General features: G+C 40.1%; 1 protein-coding gene across 1 annotated transcript; it reads right to left on the reverse strand.

The window, feature by feature from the left end:
* Positions 1–575: 575 nt before the first annotated feature.
* Positions 576–1,669, reverse strand: LOC138909614 (uncharacterized). The gene is made up of 2 exons (XM_070200821.1): positions 1,655–1,669; positions 576–1,178 (listed from the first exon to the last, which is right to left on the reverse strand). The coding sequence occupies exons 1-2, from the start codon at positions 1,667–1,669 to the stop codon at positions 576–578; spliced, it is 618 nt and encodes a 205-aa protein (XP_070056922.1).
* Between the last annotated feature and the right edge of the window lie 16,854 nt (positions 1,670–18,523).

Consider the following 18,523-nt stretch of genomic DNA (forward strand, 5'->3'; position numbering starts at 1 on the left):
TACAGAATTAGCTAGCTGTGCCGCACCTCTTCCCATATTTCGGCGGGACGAGCGGCAATCTCTCTGAATGTGACCCCTCACACCACACCCATAGCATACTGGTAGGTCCATGAAACAGGACCCAAAGTGCATCCTCCCACACTTAGGGCATGGAAGCCTTCGCTGCTGAAACCTTCTGTCGGGCCGACCCTGTTGGTAGGTTCCCCTGTTGCCCTGACTGGGTCCATATGACTGTGCACCCATCGAAGACTGGGTGAATGATTGGGATTTTCCTGATGACGCTCCCCTCAATGCCGACCTACCACCACTACCACCGGAAGAACCACCAAATTTACCCGCGGTCGGGCCTTGCTGCTACTCTGACGCTCCATTCTATTCTTCAATTTACGGGTCTCTGTGGCTTAAGAAAATTCCACCATCTTACCATAGTTTATATCGGAATTCAAGGCAGCTGTAGAGGCCTCATTGATAACCGAGGGGATAAGGCCCTATACAAACCGACACACTCTAGCCTCCAAAGTGGGCAACATGTGAATAACATACTTGGACAGGCGCGCAAACTCCATATGGTACTCCTACACATTCAAACTACCCTGCTTCAGACTTTTAAACTCTGCGGCACGGGCTGCCTTAGTTTCGGCAGGCAAGAAATGATCCATAAAGGCGTCTGTGAATTCACCCGATCTTGCCGGAGGGCTTCCCTCCTCACGGGATTCCTCCCACAACTCAAACCAAGAATAGGCCACCCCTTTCAAGCGGTAGGAGGCCAACTCTACTCCCTCCATCTCTGTAGCATGCATAACCAGGAGAGTTTTATGCATCTCATCAATGAAGTCCTGGGAGTCCTTCTCGGGATCAGTACCCGTAAACATTGGAGGATCTAGCTGAAGGAACTTGTTCACCCTGGAACTAGCAGATTCCCATGGATGACTAAAAGAAGTAGGCCCAACACTCGATCTCTGGACCTGAGAAGCCACTATATGTGTCAACATTTGTATGGCTCCCCTAATATCAATATCAGACACACCAGAATCGGAAGCTGGAGCTGGAGGTGGAACTGGAATATCAGCTGGAGGAACCGTTGTACCTTCTATAGGTGTAGGGACATGTGCGGTTTGATTAGTTATAGTAGAGTCAGGCAGTGTAGTAACTGGAGGAATATCCTCACTTCTCGGGTGCTCACCCGCATCATCAATTATAGGGTCAACTGTCACTCCTAGGGTGACATTGGCTCTTTGGCCAGTTCTTGCCTTCTTCTTAGGTGCCATGTACTGAAAATTAGAGCAACGCAGGAGTTAAAGGAGGAACAATCTTACAACCAGCTTTATCGCACGATCAAGAACATGAAAGAAGGGTATTATTCCTAAATGCCCATGTAGCATCCTAATTATAGATGTGGTCGACAACACACCGATAATAAGGACTCTACTAGACACGGCTCCGAGACATCCTAGGACACTTTAAAACCTTAGGCTCTGATACCAAGTTTGTCATGCCCCAAAACCGGGGAGTGCGACCGGCGCTCAACCGAGTGAACCCGACTGAGCAAGCCTGTTAGATTCCTTCTACCCAATATCATTCATGAATAAAGAGAATATATGTTTTCCTTAATTAAACATTAAAGTGATCATGTCTGTAATTACCAATTTCTTACCATAAGTTTCACCATTTTTAAAGTCTCAAATGGACAAGTAATACAACCACAACATAGCATAGCTTGTCTTTACGGACACCAATACACAACCCACACTATGTCTGTGGAGCCTATATAGATAAAGAAGAGTACAATGATAATGCCGGCAACCCGGCTATACCTCAAACAGAATACACAAAGTACAAAAGATTCATGACCTCGAAATGAAGTGGGGCTCACCAAGTCAGCTGGGAAGAAGGTGTACTGCTATCACTGACCAATAGCTCCTGCTGTGGAACCACCTGCATCCATTGAAAGATGCAGCGCCCTCGGCAAAAGGGACGTTAGTACCGTCGAATAGTACTAGTATGAAAACTAAACCATAGTTTAAGAATCCAGAAATACAAGATGAACATGATGAACCAGTGCAGCAATAGAATAATATAAATAACCGTTTAAACCATAACATGCTTATTAAAAGCTATCGATAACATTTATACGATTTAAGGTGAGATCCTCTATAACCATCTTCACACAAAGCGGCCCCGCTGCCTCACCCGATGTATGTAGGTGGAGGTGTACGTACAATACCACAACTCTAATCAAGCGGCCCTGCCGCCTCACCCCAGTGTAAGCGGTTGGAGGTGCAGTCCCACGATGTTATAATCCTACACAAAGCGGTCATGCCGCCTCACCCCAATATATATATGCGGGTAGAGGTGTATCACAATCACAATCTCTATAACATAATCCTTACACAAAGTGGTCATGCCGCCTCACCCCAATGTTTGCAGGTGGAGGTGTATCACAATCACAATCTCTATACCATAATCCCCACACAAAGCGGTCATGCCGCCTCACCCCAATGTATGCTGGTGGAGGTGTATCACAATCACAATCTCTATACCATAATCCTCACACAAAGCGGTCATGCCACCTCACCCCAATGTATGCGGGTGGAGGTGTATCACAATCACAATCTCTACACCATAATTCCCACACAAAGCGGTCATGCTGCCTCACCCCAATGTATTCGGGTGGAGGTTTATCACAATCACAATCTGTATACCATAATCCCCACACAAAGCGGTCATGCCGCCTCACCCCAATGTATGCGGATGGAGGTTTATCACAATCACAATCTCTACACAACTTGGCAGAATAACTTTCACATAAATCACGACTAGAAATTATAACATGTGGATACATAATCCATAGTTTGGGACACATCCTCAATTTATAATGCACTATGATAAGAGCATTTGAAACACGAATCAAACATATATCTTCACCACAAAACTTATCAGAATACTCCATTTATAATCAACATCTCGAAACTTACAAGGATAATGAGAATTCCAACTCTTAAAGAAGAGTTTAGCCAACATACATCAATTAAGCTTCCTTAAACTCTAAAACGTTCCAGAATTCTTAGCAACTTCAATATATTTTAGAAATGTAACAAATTGAACCACAATTAGCAAGATGATTATGGTTCTAGCTCATTTGAGCATTTTATCAAACACTAGGTGTGTATTAAGGTTTCAAGGCCCTTTTTATGGAGGATTCCATCATCCCACAACCCAATCTTTACCATTTTTAGCTCAACAATCTTCCTACATACTTTGATAACACATGCATGTAAGGTAACCAATCCTCTTGCCCAGAAATTATCTTGCTTATTATCCATTTCTACACACTATTCAAAATTGAGAGTTAGGGTGTAGAATCTTACCCCTAGGATGAAGACCTAGTGAGTTTCCCTTCTTAAACTTCCAAAACTTGGGCAAGAATTGAAGGACCAATATTGGAGAACACCTTCTCATTCTAGGGCACCCTCTCTCCCTCTAAAATGTCAGATAATAGCTCAAAAATGACCCAAAGAGTGTATTTAACGAAATAGGGCCAGGTTTTAAAAACCCAAAAATGGAGCTCCGGAACAAGGTATGCGATCGCATAACCGATATGTGGACCGCATATCGGTCGCATAGTTGGTTACAAAATAGCTAAAAGAACTGTATGTATATGTGGTCCGCATAACCGTTATGCGGTCGCATAATGCACCGCATAACAGTTATGCGGTCGCATAGTCGGCCGCGTAATTGCTTCCAATTGGCCCAATTAACTACCTCACTCTGCGGCCATTATGCGGTCCGCAGAGTGATTCTACGGTCTCATAATGGACCGCAGAAATGTACTTTTCTGCCAAAACTATTTCTATACTTTCCGGTGCATTGTTCAACCCAAAAGGTCCGAGCCGCGGCGAGCAAGCTCGCCGCGAAGAATTTCTACAATTCTCAAACACGTAAGGCTAGTCCGACACCATGAAACATTATTTTCTTTGCAAAATTTACCGGGCTTACCACTTAAGTACTTCAAAATTTTTCGGGGTGTTACATTCACGATCGCAAAGATCTGGTGATTTTCTTGATCGCATTCGTGATAGGTCTTCCGCATTCGTGTAGAGTCTTGGGATGCTTTTCTTCATGTTCGCGTCTGCTTCTACGCGTTCGCATAGTGTTGGGCTGGACTTGGAAGGTCGATGGTTTCCTCTTCGCATTGGCGATGTTGCTTCTGCATTCGCGTAGGTTTGGCAGATGTGGCCATCGCATTCATGAGGTTTGTGCCACGAACACGTAGTGTTAATTTGGGGCAGTGTAGTTTGGGCATCGCGATGAGCATCCTTGTTTAGTGATTAGAAAGTATTCTACTTTCGAAGTTTTTGGTCATTTTATCACATTTTGAGTTATAGAGCTCAGATTTTGGCGATTTTGGAGGGGGTTTTCATCACTTGGATTGGGGTAAGTAGTTTCAATCCTGTTTTGGTTATATTCCATGATTCTATCTTCGATTTTGGGCTTTAATTTGTTGAATCTAAAAGAGAAATTGGGTTTTTTTGTCAAAACTTTTCTAAACTTAAGATTTGAGATTTGAACATCGATTCGGAGTCGAATTTGAGTGAAATTAGTATAGTTGGACTCGTATTCGAATGGGATGTCAGAATTTTTGAGTTTTGTCAGATTTTGGGGTGCGGGTTCGGGTTGACCTTTGGTTGACTTTGAGTATTTGATTAAAGATTAGACCTTTATCGTTTGAGTTTGCTTCCTATGGCATTATTTGATGATTTTGAGTTGCCTTTCGCTAGTTTCGAGCCTTTCGGAGGTCTATTTGACGGGATGGTGCTTCAAGTGTTTGGATTTGGCTTGATTAAGATAAGTGTCCTGCCTAACTTTGTTGGGGGAAGTTTTCCTACTAATTGATATTGTTTTCTACATGTGGGGGGGGAGGGAGGGGGAGGTGATGCATATGCGAGGTGACGACTGTATGTGCATGTGCTAGGGTTATCCATGCTCATGGTAGATTATACGGTTCTTTGTGCCTTATTAGAATATATGACTTTCTTGCTTTATGTTTTACTTGACTTTTATATTAATATAAATATGATTTTTAATGCTAGAAACCATTATTTAGCTTATTGTAACTTGATTAAAATTTGACAGAGTTTTTGAGAAATTATTGATCTGCTAAATTCGCTCATCACTATACTTAATCACAAATACATTGCTACGACCATTATTCTTGAGATATTTGGATTCCATACTTGAGGTGAAGACCGCTTTTGAGATTTGTTGAGATACCTGAACAATAAGGTTCTTAAGGTTTATTGAATTATTATTGGCTTGAGAGTTATGATTGATGTTCATTTGGGGTATTTTCTTAACCACTCCTCTTGATATTATTGTTGCTTCCTACCTTGCTTATTATTGATATACATGTGCTTGGTGAGGAAGAGTGTAAAGCACGAAGGGTGCTGTCGTGCTATTGCATACACATTACTATGTGAGGAAGAGTGTAAAGCATGAAGGGTGATGTTGTGCCATTTCATATACATCATTACACATGAAGGATTATGTCGTGCCATTACAAATACATTATCATTTGAGGAAGAGAGTAAAACCCAAATGGTGATGCCGTGCCATTGTTTTTATATTATTATGTGTTCATGGCATGATAGGTGTTTCCGTACATGTGAGGACGAGAGACATGGCTTATATTGTGATATCTTTTCTTTGTGTATACGTTTATTCCTTTATCTTGAGTTATTACTATTGCACCTATGCTATCTATGTGACTTGTCGTTGTTGTTCCGTCTTTGTCCTCTACCTTAATTGTTGTTGTACTATCCATGCCTTCTATATGTTTAGCTTGTCAAAATCATGGTTTCCTTCTTGTTTTGGTATATCTACATCTATGCCTTTTCTCGTTTGTTGCAATTTCTTTCAAGCCTTCTACCATGTTAATTAGTGAAATTTATATTCTCCTATCTTAATTGCTATCAATTCTTCTGTGCCATCCACCTAGTCTGTTACCGTTGTCCATATACTCTGCCTTGTTGGTTATTGCTATCTGTGTAATTCCCATTTCGTTGTTACTGTTATTGGCATTTCTTTCACCTGGTCAGAGGATGTAGGTGCGATGGCATTCCCGCACCTGCGATGGTCGTAGAAGTGGATTTAGGGGCATAGGTGCGAGTTTGGACCACATGTGCAATGTAGTTCCCACACCCGTGAAGAGCGCAGATGCGGTCACTTGATCGCAAGAGGGAAGGCAGTATTTTAGTGACTTTTTTGCAGAAGCGGGGCTTTGCCCGCAGATGCGAAAATGGAGCCGCAGGTGCGAGAAGTCTGGGCAGAACCTATAAATAGAAGACTTCGAGATTTTTCACCATTTTCATCATTTTTGAGCTCGAATTTTGTGGATTTTGAGAGAGATTTCAGAGTAATCACTGAGGTAAGTTGCTTGTGCCTATTTATCTTCAATAATGGTGTTTCCCCACTGATTTTTACACCTAGTTGGTAAGGGTTTGAGGTGAGATTTGGGAGATTAGGGCTTGGGAATTGGAGAGTGAATTTTGGGATTTTGGAGAGGCAATTGAGGTCGGATTTTGATAAATTTGGTATGGTTAAACTCGTGAGTGAATGGGCTTCGGATTTTGTGACTTTCACCGGGTTTCGAGACGTGGGCCCGGGGGGCCGGGTTGAGTCGATTCCGAATTTTGGACTATATTTTAGTAGTTTTCATGTGGAATTGATCCTTTTAGCCTATATTGATTATCTCGTACTGTTTGTGGCTAGATTCGGGGCATTTGGAGGCCGATTCGAGAGGCAAAGGCATTTCGGAGTAGGATTTCTGCGCAGTTGAGGTAAGTAACAATCTTAAATCTGGTTTTGAGGGTATGAAACCCCGCGAATTGGTATGATGTGAATATTTGGAGGTGACGCACATGCTAGGTAATAGGCGTATGAGCGTGCACTGTGAAGGATTGTGACTTGGTCCGTCCCGTGAGACTGTAAAGTTGAATAGCCACTGTTCTTACTTGTTTTTCCTTGTCTTTGAGCAATTGACTGCCTTTCATGTTAGAAACCATGCTTAAGCCATATGATATCACTGTTGGGACCCGCAACGGTCATATACTTGTTAAATTGACTGCTAATTATTGTCTTGTACTCAGTCACAGTCTTACTTGTGTGTTATATCTCCGTTCCCTCTCATTTCTTGTTGATTCTTTTTGTATTCTCTGTTTGGGCTGATTATTATGATATTCTATGAGCCGAGGGGCTGGAGAGGTTAGTGACTGAGATATGGCCTGAGTGTCGAGCTGCGAGCTGTGAGGTATATAGATCGGGTTGCATGCCGCAACAATATTGGATCGGGTTGCACGCCGCAATAATATTGGATCGGGTTGCACGCTGCAACAATATTGGATCGGGCTGCATGCTGCAGCAATATAGCGATTTGGCTGATGGAGCCCCTACAGAGTCTGTACACCCCCAGTGAGCGCATGTACCTATTGAGAGTGTGTATTAAAGACTGAGAGCCGAGAGTATGAGCTGTTGAGATGGGTTGAGTGACTGCTGCCTTGAGAGGTTGTACTTTCTTTTATTTATTGTTGCACTTAGTTGTTATCTGTTGTTGTTGTGAAATTTCTAGAAGATTCATATATGTTTTACATGAGCTCGAACTAATTTGACTTATACCACTGGATTTGAAAGCATGTTCACTCTTTACTGAAAACTTTTGAAATGAACTGTATTTTTATAGCTCATCACTGCTTCTCAATTCCTTATTTAATTCCGTTACTTGTTGAGTTGGTTGTACTCATGCTACATCCTTCACTTCATGAGCAGATCCAGGTGTGTACGGTTCGGGCGGTCGCTGAGTTCGTGCGCGAGCTGATTATCGGAGACTTACGAGGTAGCTGCCGGCATCCGCAGTCCTTGTTTCTCCTTTCTTATTATCTTTTCTCTCTTGTATTGGCATTTGGCACAGACTGTAGTAGACTCTGTTTCTAGATTGGTTGTTAGATGCTCATGACTTAGTGATACCCCGATGTCAGGCTATCATTCCACACTTGTGTTTTGGGTTTTTACCCCGTTATTATGTAAACCTTCAGTTAGTTTAATTACTTTAGCTCACTTCTGTTATATATTGAAAGCATATTGAGAATGTCGGCTTGCCAAGTTCCACGATAGGCGGTATCACGACTGGTTAGGTATTTGGGTTGTGAAAGAAAAAAAGTCAGAGTCCAAAACCAACGATCAATAACAACTCGTAATAATATAATGAGGACAACAAAGGTAAATAATTCAAAAGATATTATGCTTAGCTCATTCGTAGTTACGGATAAGTAAACATGTTTTTCAAGTATAACAGTCAAATTCTAAATTTTACCACTGAAAATCAACTAAATATGAGTTTATCAGAATAATTATGTTTTTCCAATTTCCCAATCTCAGATAAGAACTTTTGTTTACCAATTAGCACGAGAAAAATATATCTCTATGCCTATATGTCAATATGCATGTCAAGTCATCAAATGTTATATTACTATCTAGCATAGGTAAAATACTTCTATATGCCTACACGTCAAATATATATGTCAAATCATCAAATGTCATATTACCATCTAGCACGAGGAAGATACATCTCTATGCCTACTTGTCAAATATATATGTCAAGTTAATGATTTCACAGTGATCTCATCAATTACTCTCACTCTCAACATACTCAAGGTGCCTGGCTCAAATGCCCTACTTCATCACACATACAATCACTCAACATTGTACGGGTGCCTGGCATCAATGCCCCTCACCAAAGTACGGGTATATATATATATCACCGTGCATGCGCCCACTGCTGGCATGTCAGACTACGGAGAGGCGCGGATCCTGCCAAGCACTAATCAAAAGCCAATATGGTCTGTTGCGGCGTGCAACCCGATCCAAATAATAATCCATTACGGTGCGCAACCCGATCCCACACAACTAACTACACGGCTCTATGACCCACATCAGTCATCAATCCACTCAAGTCTCAATGGCTTACATCTCACAGAAACATAATCAAATTATACAACACGGAGTATCACAATATGCCACAAATTCAACTCAAACTCGTATCATGTACAAGAATACTAATAACAAGTGAGACAACATATCAAAAGTGCACAAAGATAGAGATATAACATGCGGATATAACTATCGTGACTGAATAGTATGACTATGGCTAACGCAAATAGCTCAACATGGCGACTTAGCCCTATTATGTCGCAAACAATAAAGCAGATAGCCTAGACATGATTTCTAGTATGAATAATAACTCACGTAGTCATTCAAATGGGAAAAACATGATATCAAAGAAGCATGATAGCAAAACAAGGCACATAATAACCTAAGAACTACCCGAATCATGAATACCTCGGTGCATGCACACACGCCCGTCACCTAGCGCGTGCGTCACCCCCAACACATCTCAACTATCATAGTTATCAGGGATAATTACCCTCAAATTCAAGTTTAGATATGTTACTTACCTCGAACAAGCCAAATCAAATACCGAATAAGCCAAACAATACTTTAGAAATGCCATCCTGAGCGAGTCAACCTCCGAACGGCTCAAAACTAGCAAAAAGCAACTCCAAAACATCAAATAATGCCTTAGGAAATAAACCCAAGCTATAAAGGTCGAATCTTTAATTAAAAACTCAAAGTCAACCCGGGCCCTCACCTCGAAACTCAAAAAACTTAAAAATTTCAATAACCCATTCGAATACGAATCCAACCATACTAATTTTATCCAATTTCGACTTCAAATCGATGTTCAAAACCCAATTATTCTCCTTCAAAAGGTTTTTGATAAAAACTCACAATTCTCCAATTAAAATATGGATTAATTCACAAATAAACTAGTGTAAATATATTTTAAAAAAATTGAGTTAAGATGCTTCCCCCCACAAAAAGAAGAGAAGAACACCGTGGATATTACCTCAATCGGAACTCTAGAACTCAAGATATGCTCAAAATACCAAATGAACCTAATCTGTTTTTTTATACATAGGAATTTCAGCTTTTGCGTCTAAAAAGCTGTACCTATGGTTTTTCAGCTGTCATTTCTGCTTTTGTGGACTACTTTTCTTACCTGCTGGGGTCCGCATCTGCGAAGCACCAGCAACAACTAACTTCTCTGACATTAAAAAGGGCATAACTCCATCATACTATTTGACAAACTCGACGATTCTTCTTGCTATGGCTCTATAATTACGATACAGATCTAATGCCTCAATAAAAACTTAATTTGGAGTTCATTTTCTTATTGTGGTATCATTTATGCTTGAAGAAACGATGTCGAAACAAAAAAAAAAAGGAGCGCAACACAACTCAAACCTATCCGAAACACACATGAACCCCTCAGGAACCCGTCCGAGCATACCAATAAGTCCTAAAATATAATAAGAACTTCTTGAAGCCTCAAATCTGACATAACAATATCAAAATCATGAATCGCACCTCAAATCAAGCTTAAGGAACTAATGAACTTTAAACTACTAAAACTCGTGTCGAATCATATCAAATCAACTCAGAATGACCTCCAATTTTGCACACAAGTTTTAAATGATATAACAAACCTATTTCAACTCCCAGAAATACAATCCGAACCCGATAACATCGAAGCCAATTCCCGATCAAACCTATGAACTTTCCTAACCTTCAAATTTCAAACTTTCGCCAATTAGCTTCAAAACCTTCTAGAAACATCCAAATGCAAATCCTGGCATACACCCAAGTCTAAAATAACCATCCGGACCTAACAGTACCGTCAAAACTCCGATCTGAGGTTAAATACACAAAATTCAAACTTGATCAGCTCTTCCACTTAAAGCTTCCTATTTAAGAATCATTCTCCCCAATCAATTCGAACAACTCGAAGACCAAAACCGACCATACACATAAGTCGTAATATATCATATGAAACTACTCAAGACCTCAAACCACCGAACGGAATATCAATGCTCAAAACGACCGGTTGGGTCGTTACAATTTACATGAGGCTTTAATAACTACCAAGATAGAGAAGAATTCAGACATAATCTGATACCAAAAATTAGGGCATCTAAATTCAAGAATTCTATCCTTTTTTGCTTAGTAATAAGTTGATTGATATTAGGAGTTGGAATAAAAGTACATCAGTATGTAGTTGTTGTCAAATGGAAAAAGTTATAAATTGCCTTTCAAATATCAAATAAAAGAGAGATTGAACCGTTAGCAAAAGTACATAGTAATTTATGAGGACCGAACCTTGTTGCTTCATCTCACTATGTTATTTTGTTGATCACTGTACAAGATTTATTTGGATTTATCCACTAAAGAAAGAAATCTGATTTTTGTACTAATTTTATGACTTTCCACAAATTAGTAGAAAATCACTTTTCAATAAAGCTTAAGGTTTTTCAATGTGATGGTGGAGGAGAATTTAATAGCCTAGACTTCACAAGTTATCTTTCTCGACATGGAATAAAAAAGCAAATTTATTGTCCACGTACCCCAGAATAAAATGCAATAGCAGAGAGAAAATATAAACGCCTTACTGAAATAGGCCTTACATTGATCTTCAATGCCAACTTACCTATGATTATTTGGGTGGAAGCATTTGTAACTGATGTCTTCCTAACCAATAGAGTTCCTACTTCACCATTGAATATAGAATGTCCTTTCTAAATTATATGGACAAGAGCCTAACTATAATACCATGAAAGTATTTGGATGCAGATATTTTTCTTATCTCAAAGGGTACAACAAAGATAAATTTCAACCAAAAACTCTTTCATGTGTATTCACAGGCTACAGTCTCCTACACAGAGGATATAGATATTATCATCCTCAATCTAAGAAGGTTTACATTTCAAGACACGTAATGTTTTATGAAGCTAACCTACCATTTGTGTTCTAGTCCTATTTAAATGCATATTTAAGCTCTCCTTACCTCACTATGTATAAAGAATTTTTATGCCACAAGAATGAGAAAAGACTCACCTTCAAGTTTAAGCTAAAGAATCTACGGCGAACTCTTCTTTGTGCAGCCAAAAATGAAGCTAATTCTTTGAAACCAAATCAAATATACGATGATCTTCCAGCACCTCTCCAGCTGACTATCAAAATACCTCAGCCAACTAGCCCTATCATCTTCTCCTCTAAAAGTTCACTAAACTCATTATGTAGAAGCTCAACCCAAACTTCACCATCAATAAACCTTTCTGATTATGAGGGAATGCAACTGTTTATTGACCTGCCTCAGTTATCTCCATACACTTCCTTGCATAACACCACAAACATAAACCAAACACTACCTGCAACTTCAACTACACCATCTAGCCCTTCCAACACCTACCACATGCTCACGCGGGCTAAAACTACCACTATGACTAATTCTACATTTCATTTACTGTCCCTCGCTACATCTGTTAGCTTAGACACTAATGAACCTTGTAATATCAAGGAAGTTCTATCCAAATCATACTGGAACACTACTATGCATGAGGAGATGCAGGCATTACATACTAATAATACCTGGCAGCTCGTTCCACGACACTCTCACATGGTTGGATCAAGATTGGTTTTCAAAACCAAGTTGAAGTCTGAGGGCTCCGTCGAATGTTTTAAGGCACACTTGGATGCGAAAGGTTACAAGCAAATTGAATGAGTGGATTTTGAGGATACTTTCAGTTTGGTGGTAAAGGCAACTACCATCCACATTGTTTTTTCTGTGGCTGTGACTCTCCGCTGGGCTATTAAGCGGCTCGATGTCAAGAATGCCTTTCTACATGACGACCTTAAGGAAATAGTTTTCATGACACTACCTCCGGGCTTCATTGATCCTATCTTTCCAAGCCTTGTATGCCAATTCAGGAAAGCTTTGTACGGGTTATAATAGGCTCCTAAGGTCTGGTTCCACAAGTTTAGTATACATCTTCTTCATCTTGACTTTATTTACAGCAAGGCAGACTCCTCTCTTTTTATTTGGCGATCTTTGAGAAGTTCCCTCTTGCTTCTACTTTACATTGTTGGTATTATTCTGACTGCAGTTGTTCTTCCATCCTTGGTGAGCTAATCAACAATTTGAAGTCGAAGTTTGCCATGAAAGACATGGGTGGTCTCCATTACATTTTTGAGTATGTATCACGCTGCAACAATGGCATATTTCTTAGCCAGCAGAAGCATGCTATTTAGTACTGTTGGCCATGATGTGGACCGTTGTTGAGAGTCACTCACTCTGACTTGGTCTCGACTATAATCAAACTTCCAAGCCCTGCTAGCACATGAACACCTTCCCAAAGAAGCACCCGACTGGATCACTTTCCTTGTACATCACCTCCATACGAAGCATAAACCTTGAGTCTTCTCAAAACATAACATGAACCGATAAAGACAAATATGGCACACATTCTCCAAATCCTTTGCTCAAATTACCACTGATATTTTCTTCCCTTAGTTATAATGACCCACCAATACACCGATAACCAGAAACCTCACAAATAGACAACCATGCAATCCAATTGTAGATGGTGGGGCTCTCCCACTTAGCTTGAAGCTACAATTACATAACTCTAGAACCCACCAAGACTCCGTATCCCTCATTGACACAATATAGCATAATCGACCCACCAAATTCCTCGAAATCGGTTTGGGCCACACTCTCCATAAGGACCACCAAGCGGACTAGAGTGTCCTATAGAACTAGAGTGTCTATGAAACCCTTCGGCACCTGAGCTGGTCCGACGGGCATGGTCTGAGTTGGGTCTTCCTCTTCGTGATCAATCTGAGGCTCCACTGCGGGTGCTGCTGCTCGAGCTCTAGGTTGAGCTCTACCTCTGCCTATGGCTCAACCTCTGCCTCGACCTTTGCCACTAGTAGTAGCTGTCACAGGTGGCTCCGGCTCCTGTCCGGCCGTAGATGATGTGCGTGTTTTCTCCATCTACGAGAGAACAAGAATAGAATGGTTCAACCATCAATGATAGAATAAAATTGCACAATAGAGAAGGAAAGAAGTGAAATTCTTCCTAAACTCCATAGCCTCTAGAATATAAGTACAGACGTCTCCGTACCGATCTTCCAGATTCCACTAAGCTTACTCATGACTCATGAGACCTAGGAAAACTAGTGCTCTGATAGCAACTTTTCACGACCCGGAATTCCCACTCTAGGGACCGTGAAGGCACCTAACATTTCACTTGCCAGTCAGGCCAATGCTAAAAGTAGTTATTAGCCATTCTTAATAAATCAAATTAAATGATAACCAAGAAGCTGAATAAAACTAAAATAGAGTGAGTAAACCAAAATAACAACGATGTCTAGATACAATCCTAGAACTTGTGTCATAATACACGAGCGAGTAGAGTACTACAAATAAAAGTCTGAATGGAAGCATAACTGTCTGAAATAAAGTAAACAGCTAGAGTGGTGTAGAAGGGGACTTCAAAGATGCGAATGCAATGCAAGTGTACCTCAAGTATTTGTCAGGTACCGGATCCGAGCAATCTACTAACCGCCACTGGGACCGACTCCAAAATTTGCCTAAGAAGTACAGAGTGTAGTATGAGTACAACCGACCCCATGTACTCTGTAAGTGCCGAGCCTAACCTTGACGAAGTAGTGACGAGGCTAAGGCGGGTCACTTACAATAACTTGTACACAATATGATAATAATAATAGGAAATGAAAAAAAGAAAGGTAAGGCAGTCAACTTATCAAAAAGAATCCATAAGTACAGGATCAATTGGAACTAAACAACCACCATAACATCCCAATCAAGGTAAGAAGAAACAACAAGTGGAACAGGATCGCAGTAACACTAATCAAGACACTTGAGACCAACAAGAGAATATGCACCAAATCATAGAGAAACAACCTTGAACTAAGGATTGGCAGACTCAAAAGAAAAGAAACTTCAAAGGAATTCAACAGAATAATACCAAAAAGACACAAGCTGTTTATATCCCAAAGCAAAATACCAACAAACAAGCAAAATTACCATCACAAGAGCATCCAGCCACCCAAATCACACGTATAACCTCTATCAATCCTCCAGTTCCACTGGAGAGGATTACAGATTCTGTGGCTCAGAAACAGCCCAATCCCTCTATCCCCTTACTCTTAATGTTGATTCTATTGAAGTTATTGGAGGAAGGAAGGATTGTCAGGAGAAACCTATAATGGTTCAGAATGGGTATCCAAAGGGGGTGGATGTTCCTCATGTTTTGCATGAGTGTGTTGAGGCACCTGGGGACTATAGGATGGACCAAATATCCCCTGCTACCACTTCTCAATATCCAAGTACTAAGAATCATCACAAACACACACAAGCAGAGACAATTGTGATTTCTATTTCTACTAATGGAGATCACAGAAACAAGATTGATAAAGGAAACACTATTGCCACTTCAGAGATTACTACAACAAAACCAAAAACTAACCCAAGTCAGAAAAAAAGGAAGCAGACGAGGAAACAAAAAAACCCACAGAAACTTCTCAGTTCTACAAGTGCTGATGGATCACAGAATCTTGGAACCAATTCTGAGCTCCTAACTAACCAAAGAACTGTTGTAGTTCCTATATTTACTCAAAATAACAACATATCTGATATAGTACAAAGGGTGGAGGGTTCTGAAAATAGGTTTGAAGCAGTACCATATGCAACTGTAACTATGGCTATCCACTCAGATTCTAGGGAGCATGTCTCTTCCTAAGTGCATGGTATCTTTAATGGGCATGGAAAAGATGAATACAATCATATGCAATCAGAAGATGAGGTTGTCATTGGTGATGAGGCACAATATGAACACAATGTAGATTTGGAAGAAGAGGATACATGCAATCAGCTTCTTACTGCAATCAATGTTGCCACAGATGTTGACAAAATGATTGAATCACATGGACTGCCACCTAGAAATAAACCCCCTCATTACCTCACCAGAAGTAAGGCTTCCATTATTAAAGCACCATCAAAATTAACCACTCCCAAAAAGTATCCATGATTAGTACAATCATATGGAATGCAATGGGCATCAGAACTGTTGGTGCCATTGAGAGACTCAGAACCTTGAAACAACTCTATAAACTTTACTTCATTGCAATCATTGAACCTCTCCTTGATAGCACCCACATCAACGACTATAGAATTCAACTATCCATGCAACACTCTACCTCCAATGTTAATGATAAAATCTGGATTTTCTGGGATCATGATTTCACAGGCACAATCAATAACCATGATGAGCAGCAACTGACCATTGCATTACAGCATACTGAAGCTGCATAACCTTTCCAAATCACTGTCATCTATGCCAAATGCAAAATAACTTTAAGAATACCTCTTTGGGAAACCTAGAGACATAAGTCTATGATATGTTCAATTCCCTGGTGTGTCATTGGAGATTTCAATATGATTGCATCTGTTGAAGAAAAGATTGGGGGTCTTCCCTACCAAATGAATAAAAGCATGGATTTCTTGAGCATGATTGAATATTGTGGATTTGTGGATCTAGGCTTTTATGGTCCTAGAAACACTTGGTCAAATGGGAGAGGTCAAGGCTCTATTGTGTGGAAAAGACTGGATAGGGGATTGGTCAATGATAATTGGCTAATATCATATCCTGCAACAACTATCACTGTTATGCTCCGCATAGCAACACTTAATCCACACACAAATCCACATGTGTTAACATCATAACAACACGACATATCAATTCGTACCATAAGTTCTTATAGGCCACAACCTTTCCAAAACAACAATACCGATGTCACCACCACACATAGACCACGGCTCAAGCACGATGTGAACAAGAATCTCAATAACAACAGAATAAAACAGAAAATAACTCAACAATGAAGGATACTCCATAAAACAACAACTTCAACTAAAACATATTAATAACTCTCAATAAATCCAACTTCCATTTCTTGCTTATGAATGAACGTAACAATGAAAGGCATGACATATACTAATAACTTCAATTGAATACATATAAGAGTAACTCAACAATGATGGATAGAACACGCACTAACAACTTCGGTTAAAGCATAATAAACTTGGCAATGGAAGATATATCATGTACTAGTAGCTTCAATTAAGACACATAAGAGTGAACTTGACAATGGAAGATAGAGCATGAAATAACGACTACAATCTAAGAATATAAGAATGAATTCAACAATGAAAGATATAAAGAGTAATAACAACTTCTAACTAAATGCATAAAGTAACCTAAGAGTCTAAACCGGTAAATTTTGCCATATAAAAGCCGGGTACCCACTCGTCACCTCATGTACACGTCTTCCACATAATTCAGACAATACAATCAAACGAAATCCTAAGGGGTAGTACCCCCACACAAGGTTAGGCAATGTACTTACCGCAAAGAAGCTAAACCAATACTCTAAGTAGCCCTCCCCATGTGAAACAATCTCCGAACGGCTAAAATCTAGATAAAATAACTTAGTATCATAAATAAAATCCATATGAAATAATTTTGGATAATAAAACTTCGATCTTTCATGAAAACCAAAAAGTCAACCCGGGCCTGCACCTCGAAACCCGACGAAACAAAGAAAATCCAAACTCCTAGATGGATATGAGTCCAACCATACCAAAATCATCCAATCCCGACCTCAAATCGGCCTTCAAATCATCATTTTATGTTTTAGAAACTTTTTACAAAAATCCCCAATTTCTCCAATTTATATCACTAATTAAATGATAAAAACAAGGATGGAATCATGAAATATAACCAAATCTGGGTCAAGAATACTTAATCAAATCCCAAACGCCAAAATCCCCTCCAGAATTGCCCAAATCCAAGCTCTCTAACTCAAAAAGTGAGAAAATAACAAAAGCCCTTGAAATAGAGTAAATATAAGTCTACCCAGGTATTACTCATCGCGATCGCGGAAATACCTTCACAATTGCGAAGACAAAACTCACCCAACTGCCCAAAACGGTTTTTGTGAATGCGACCCACAATCTCAAGTAACCTACGCGAACGTGGATAACAAATCTCTTGATGCCCCTTCCAGCTATACCTATACGCGATCGTGTAACCTATTAGCACGCGAACACGAGAGCTAAAGTCTTCCAAGCTCCGTGAATGCGTGATCATCATCGCGAACACGATGTACAAAATTTCTTCCACCATATTACCCTACGCAAAAATGGTTCATTATTCGCGGTCGCGATGAAGAAAATCAGATATCAGAACCAACAAATCAAAACATGAGAAAATGGCCTGTAGCCCATCCGAAACACACCCGAGGCCTCCGGAATCCCGTCCAATCATACCACCCAATCCCATAACATAATGCGGACCTGCTCGAGGCCTCAAATCACATTAAATACCAACAAAAGTATGAATCGTAACTCAATTCAAGTCTATCGAACTAATAAACATAACTAAAAGCCATAAGAAACAATTTTAGATAATAAAGCTTCGATCATTCATGAAAACCAAAAAGTCAAACCGGGCCTGCACCTCGGAACTCGACAAAACAAACAAAATCCAAA

Source organism: Nicotiana tomentosiformis, chromosome 4, assembly GCF_000390325.3.
Source record: "Nicotiana tomentosiformis chromosome 4, ASM39032v3, whole genome shotgun sequence".
Lineage (NCBI taxonomy): Eukaryota > Viridiplantae > Streptophyta > Magnoliopsida > Solanales > Solanaceae > Nicotiana > Nicotiana tomentosiformis.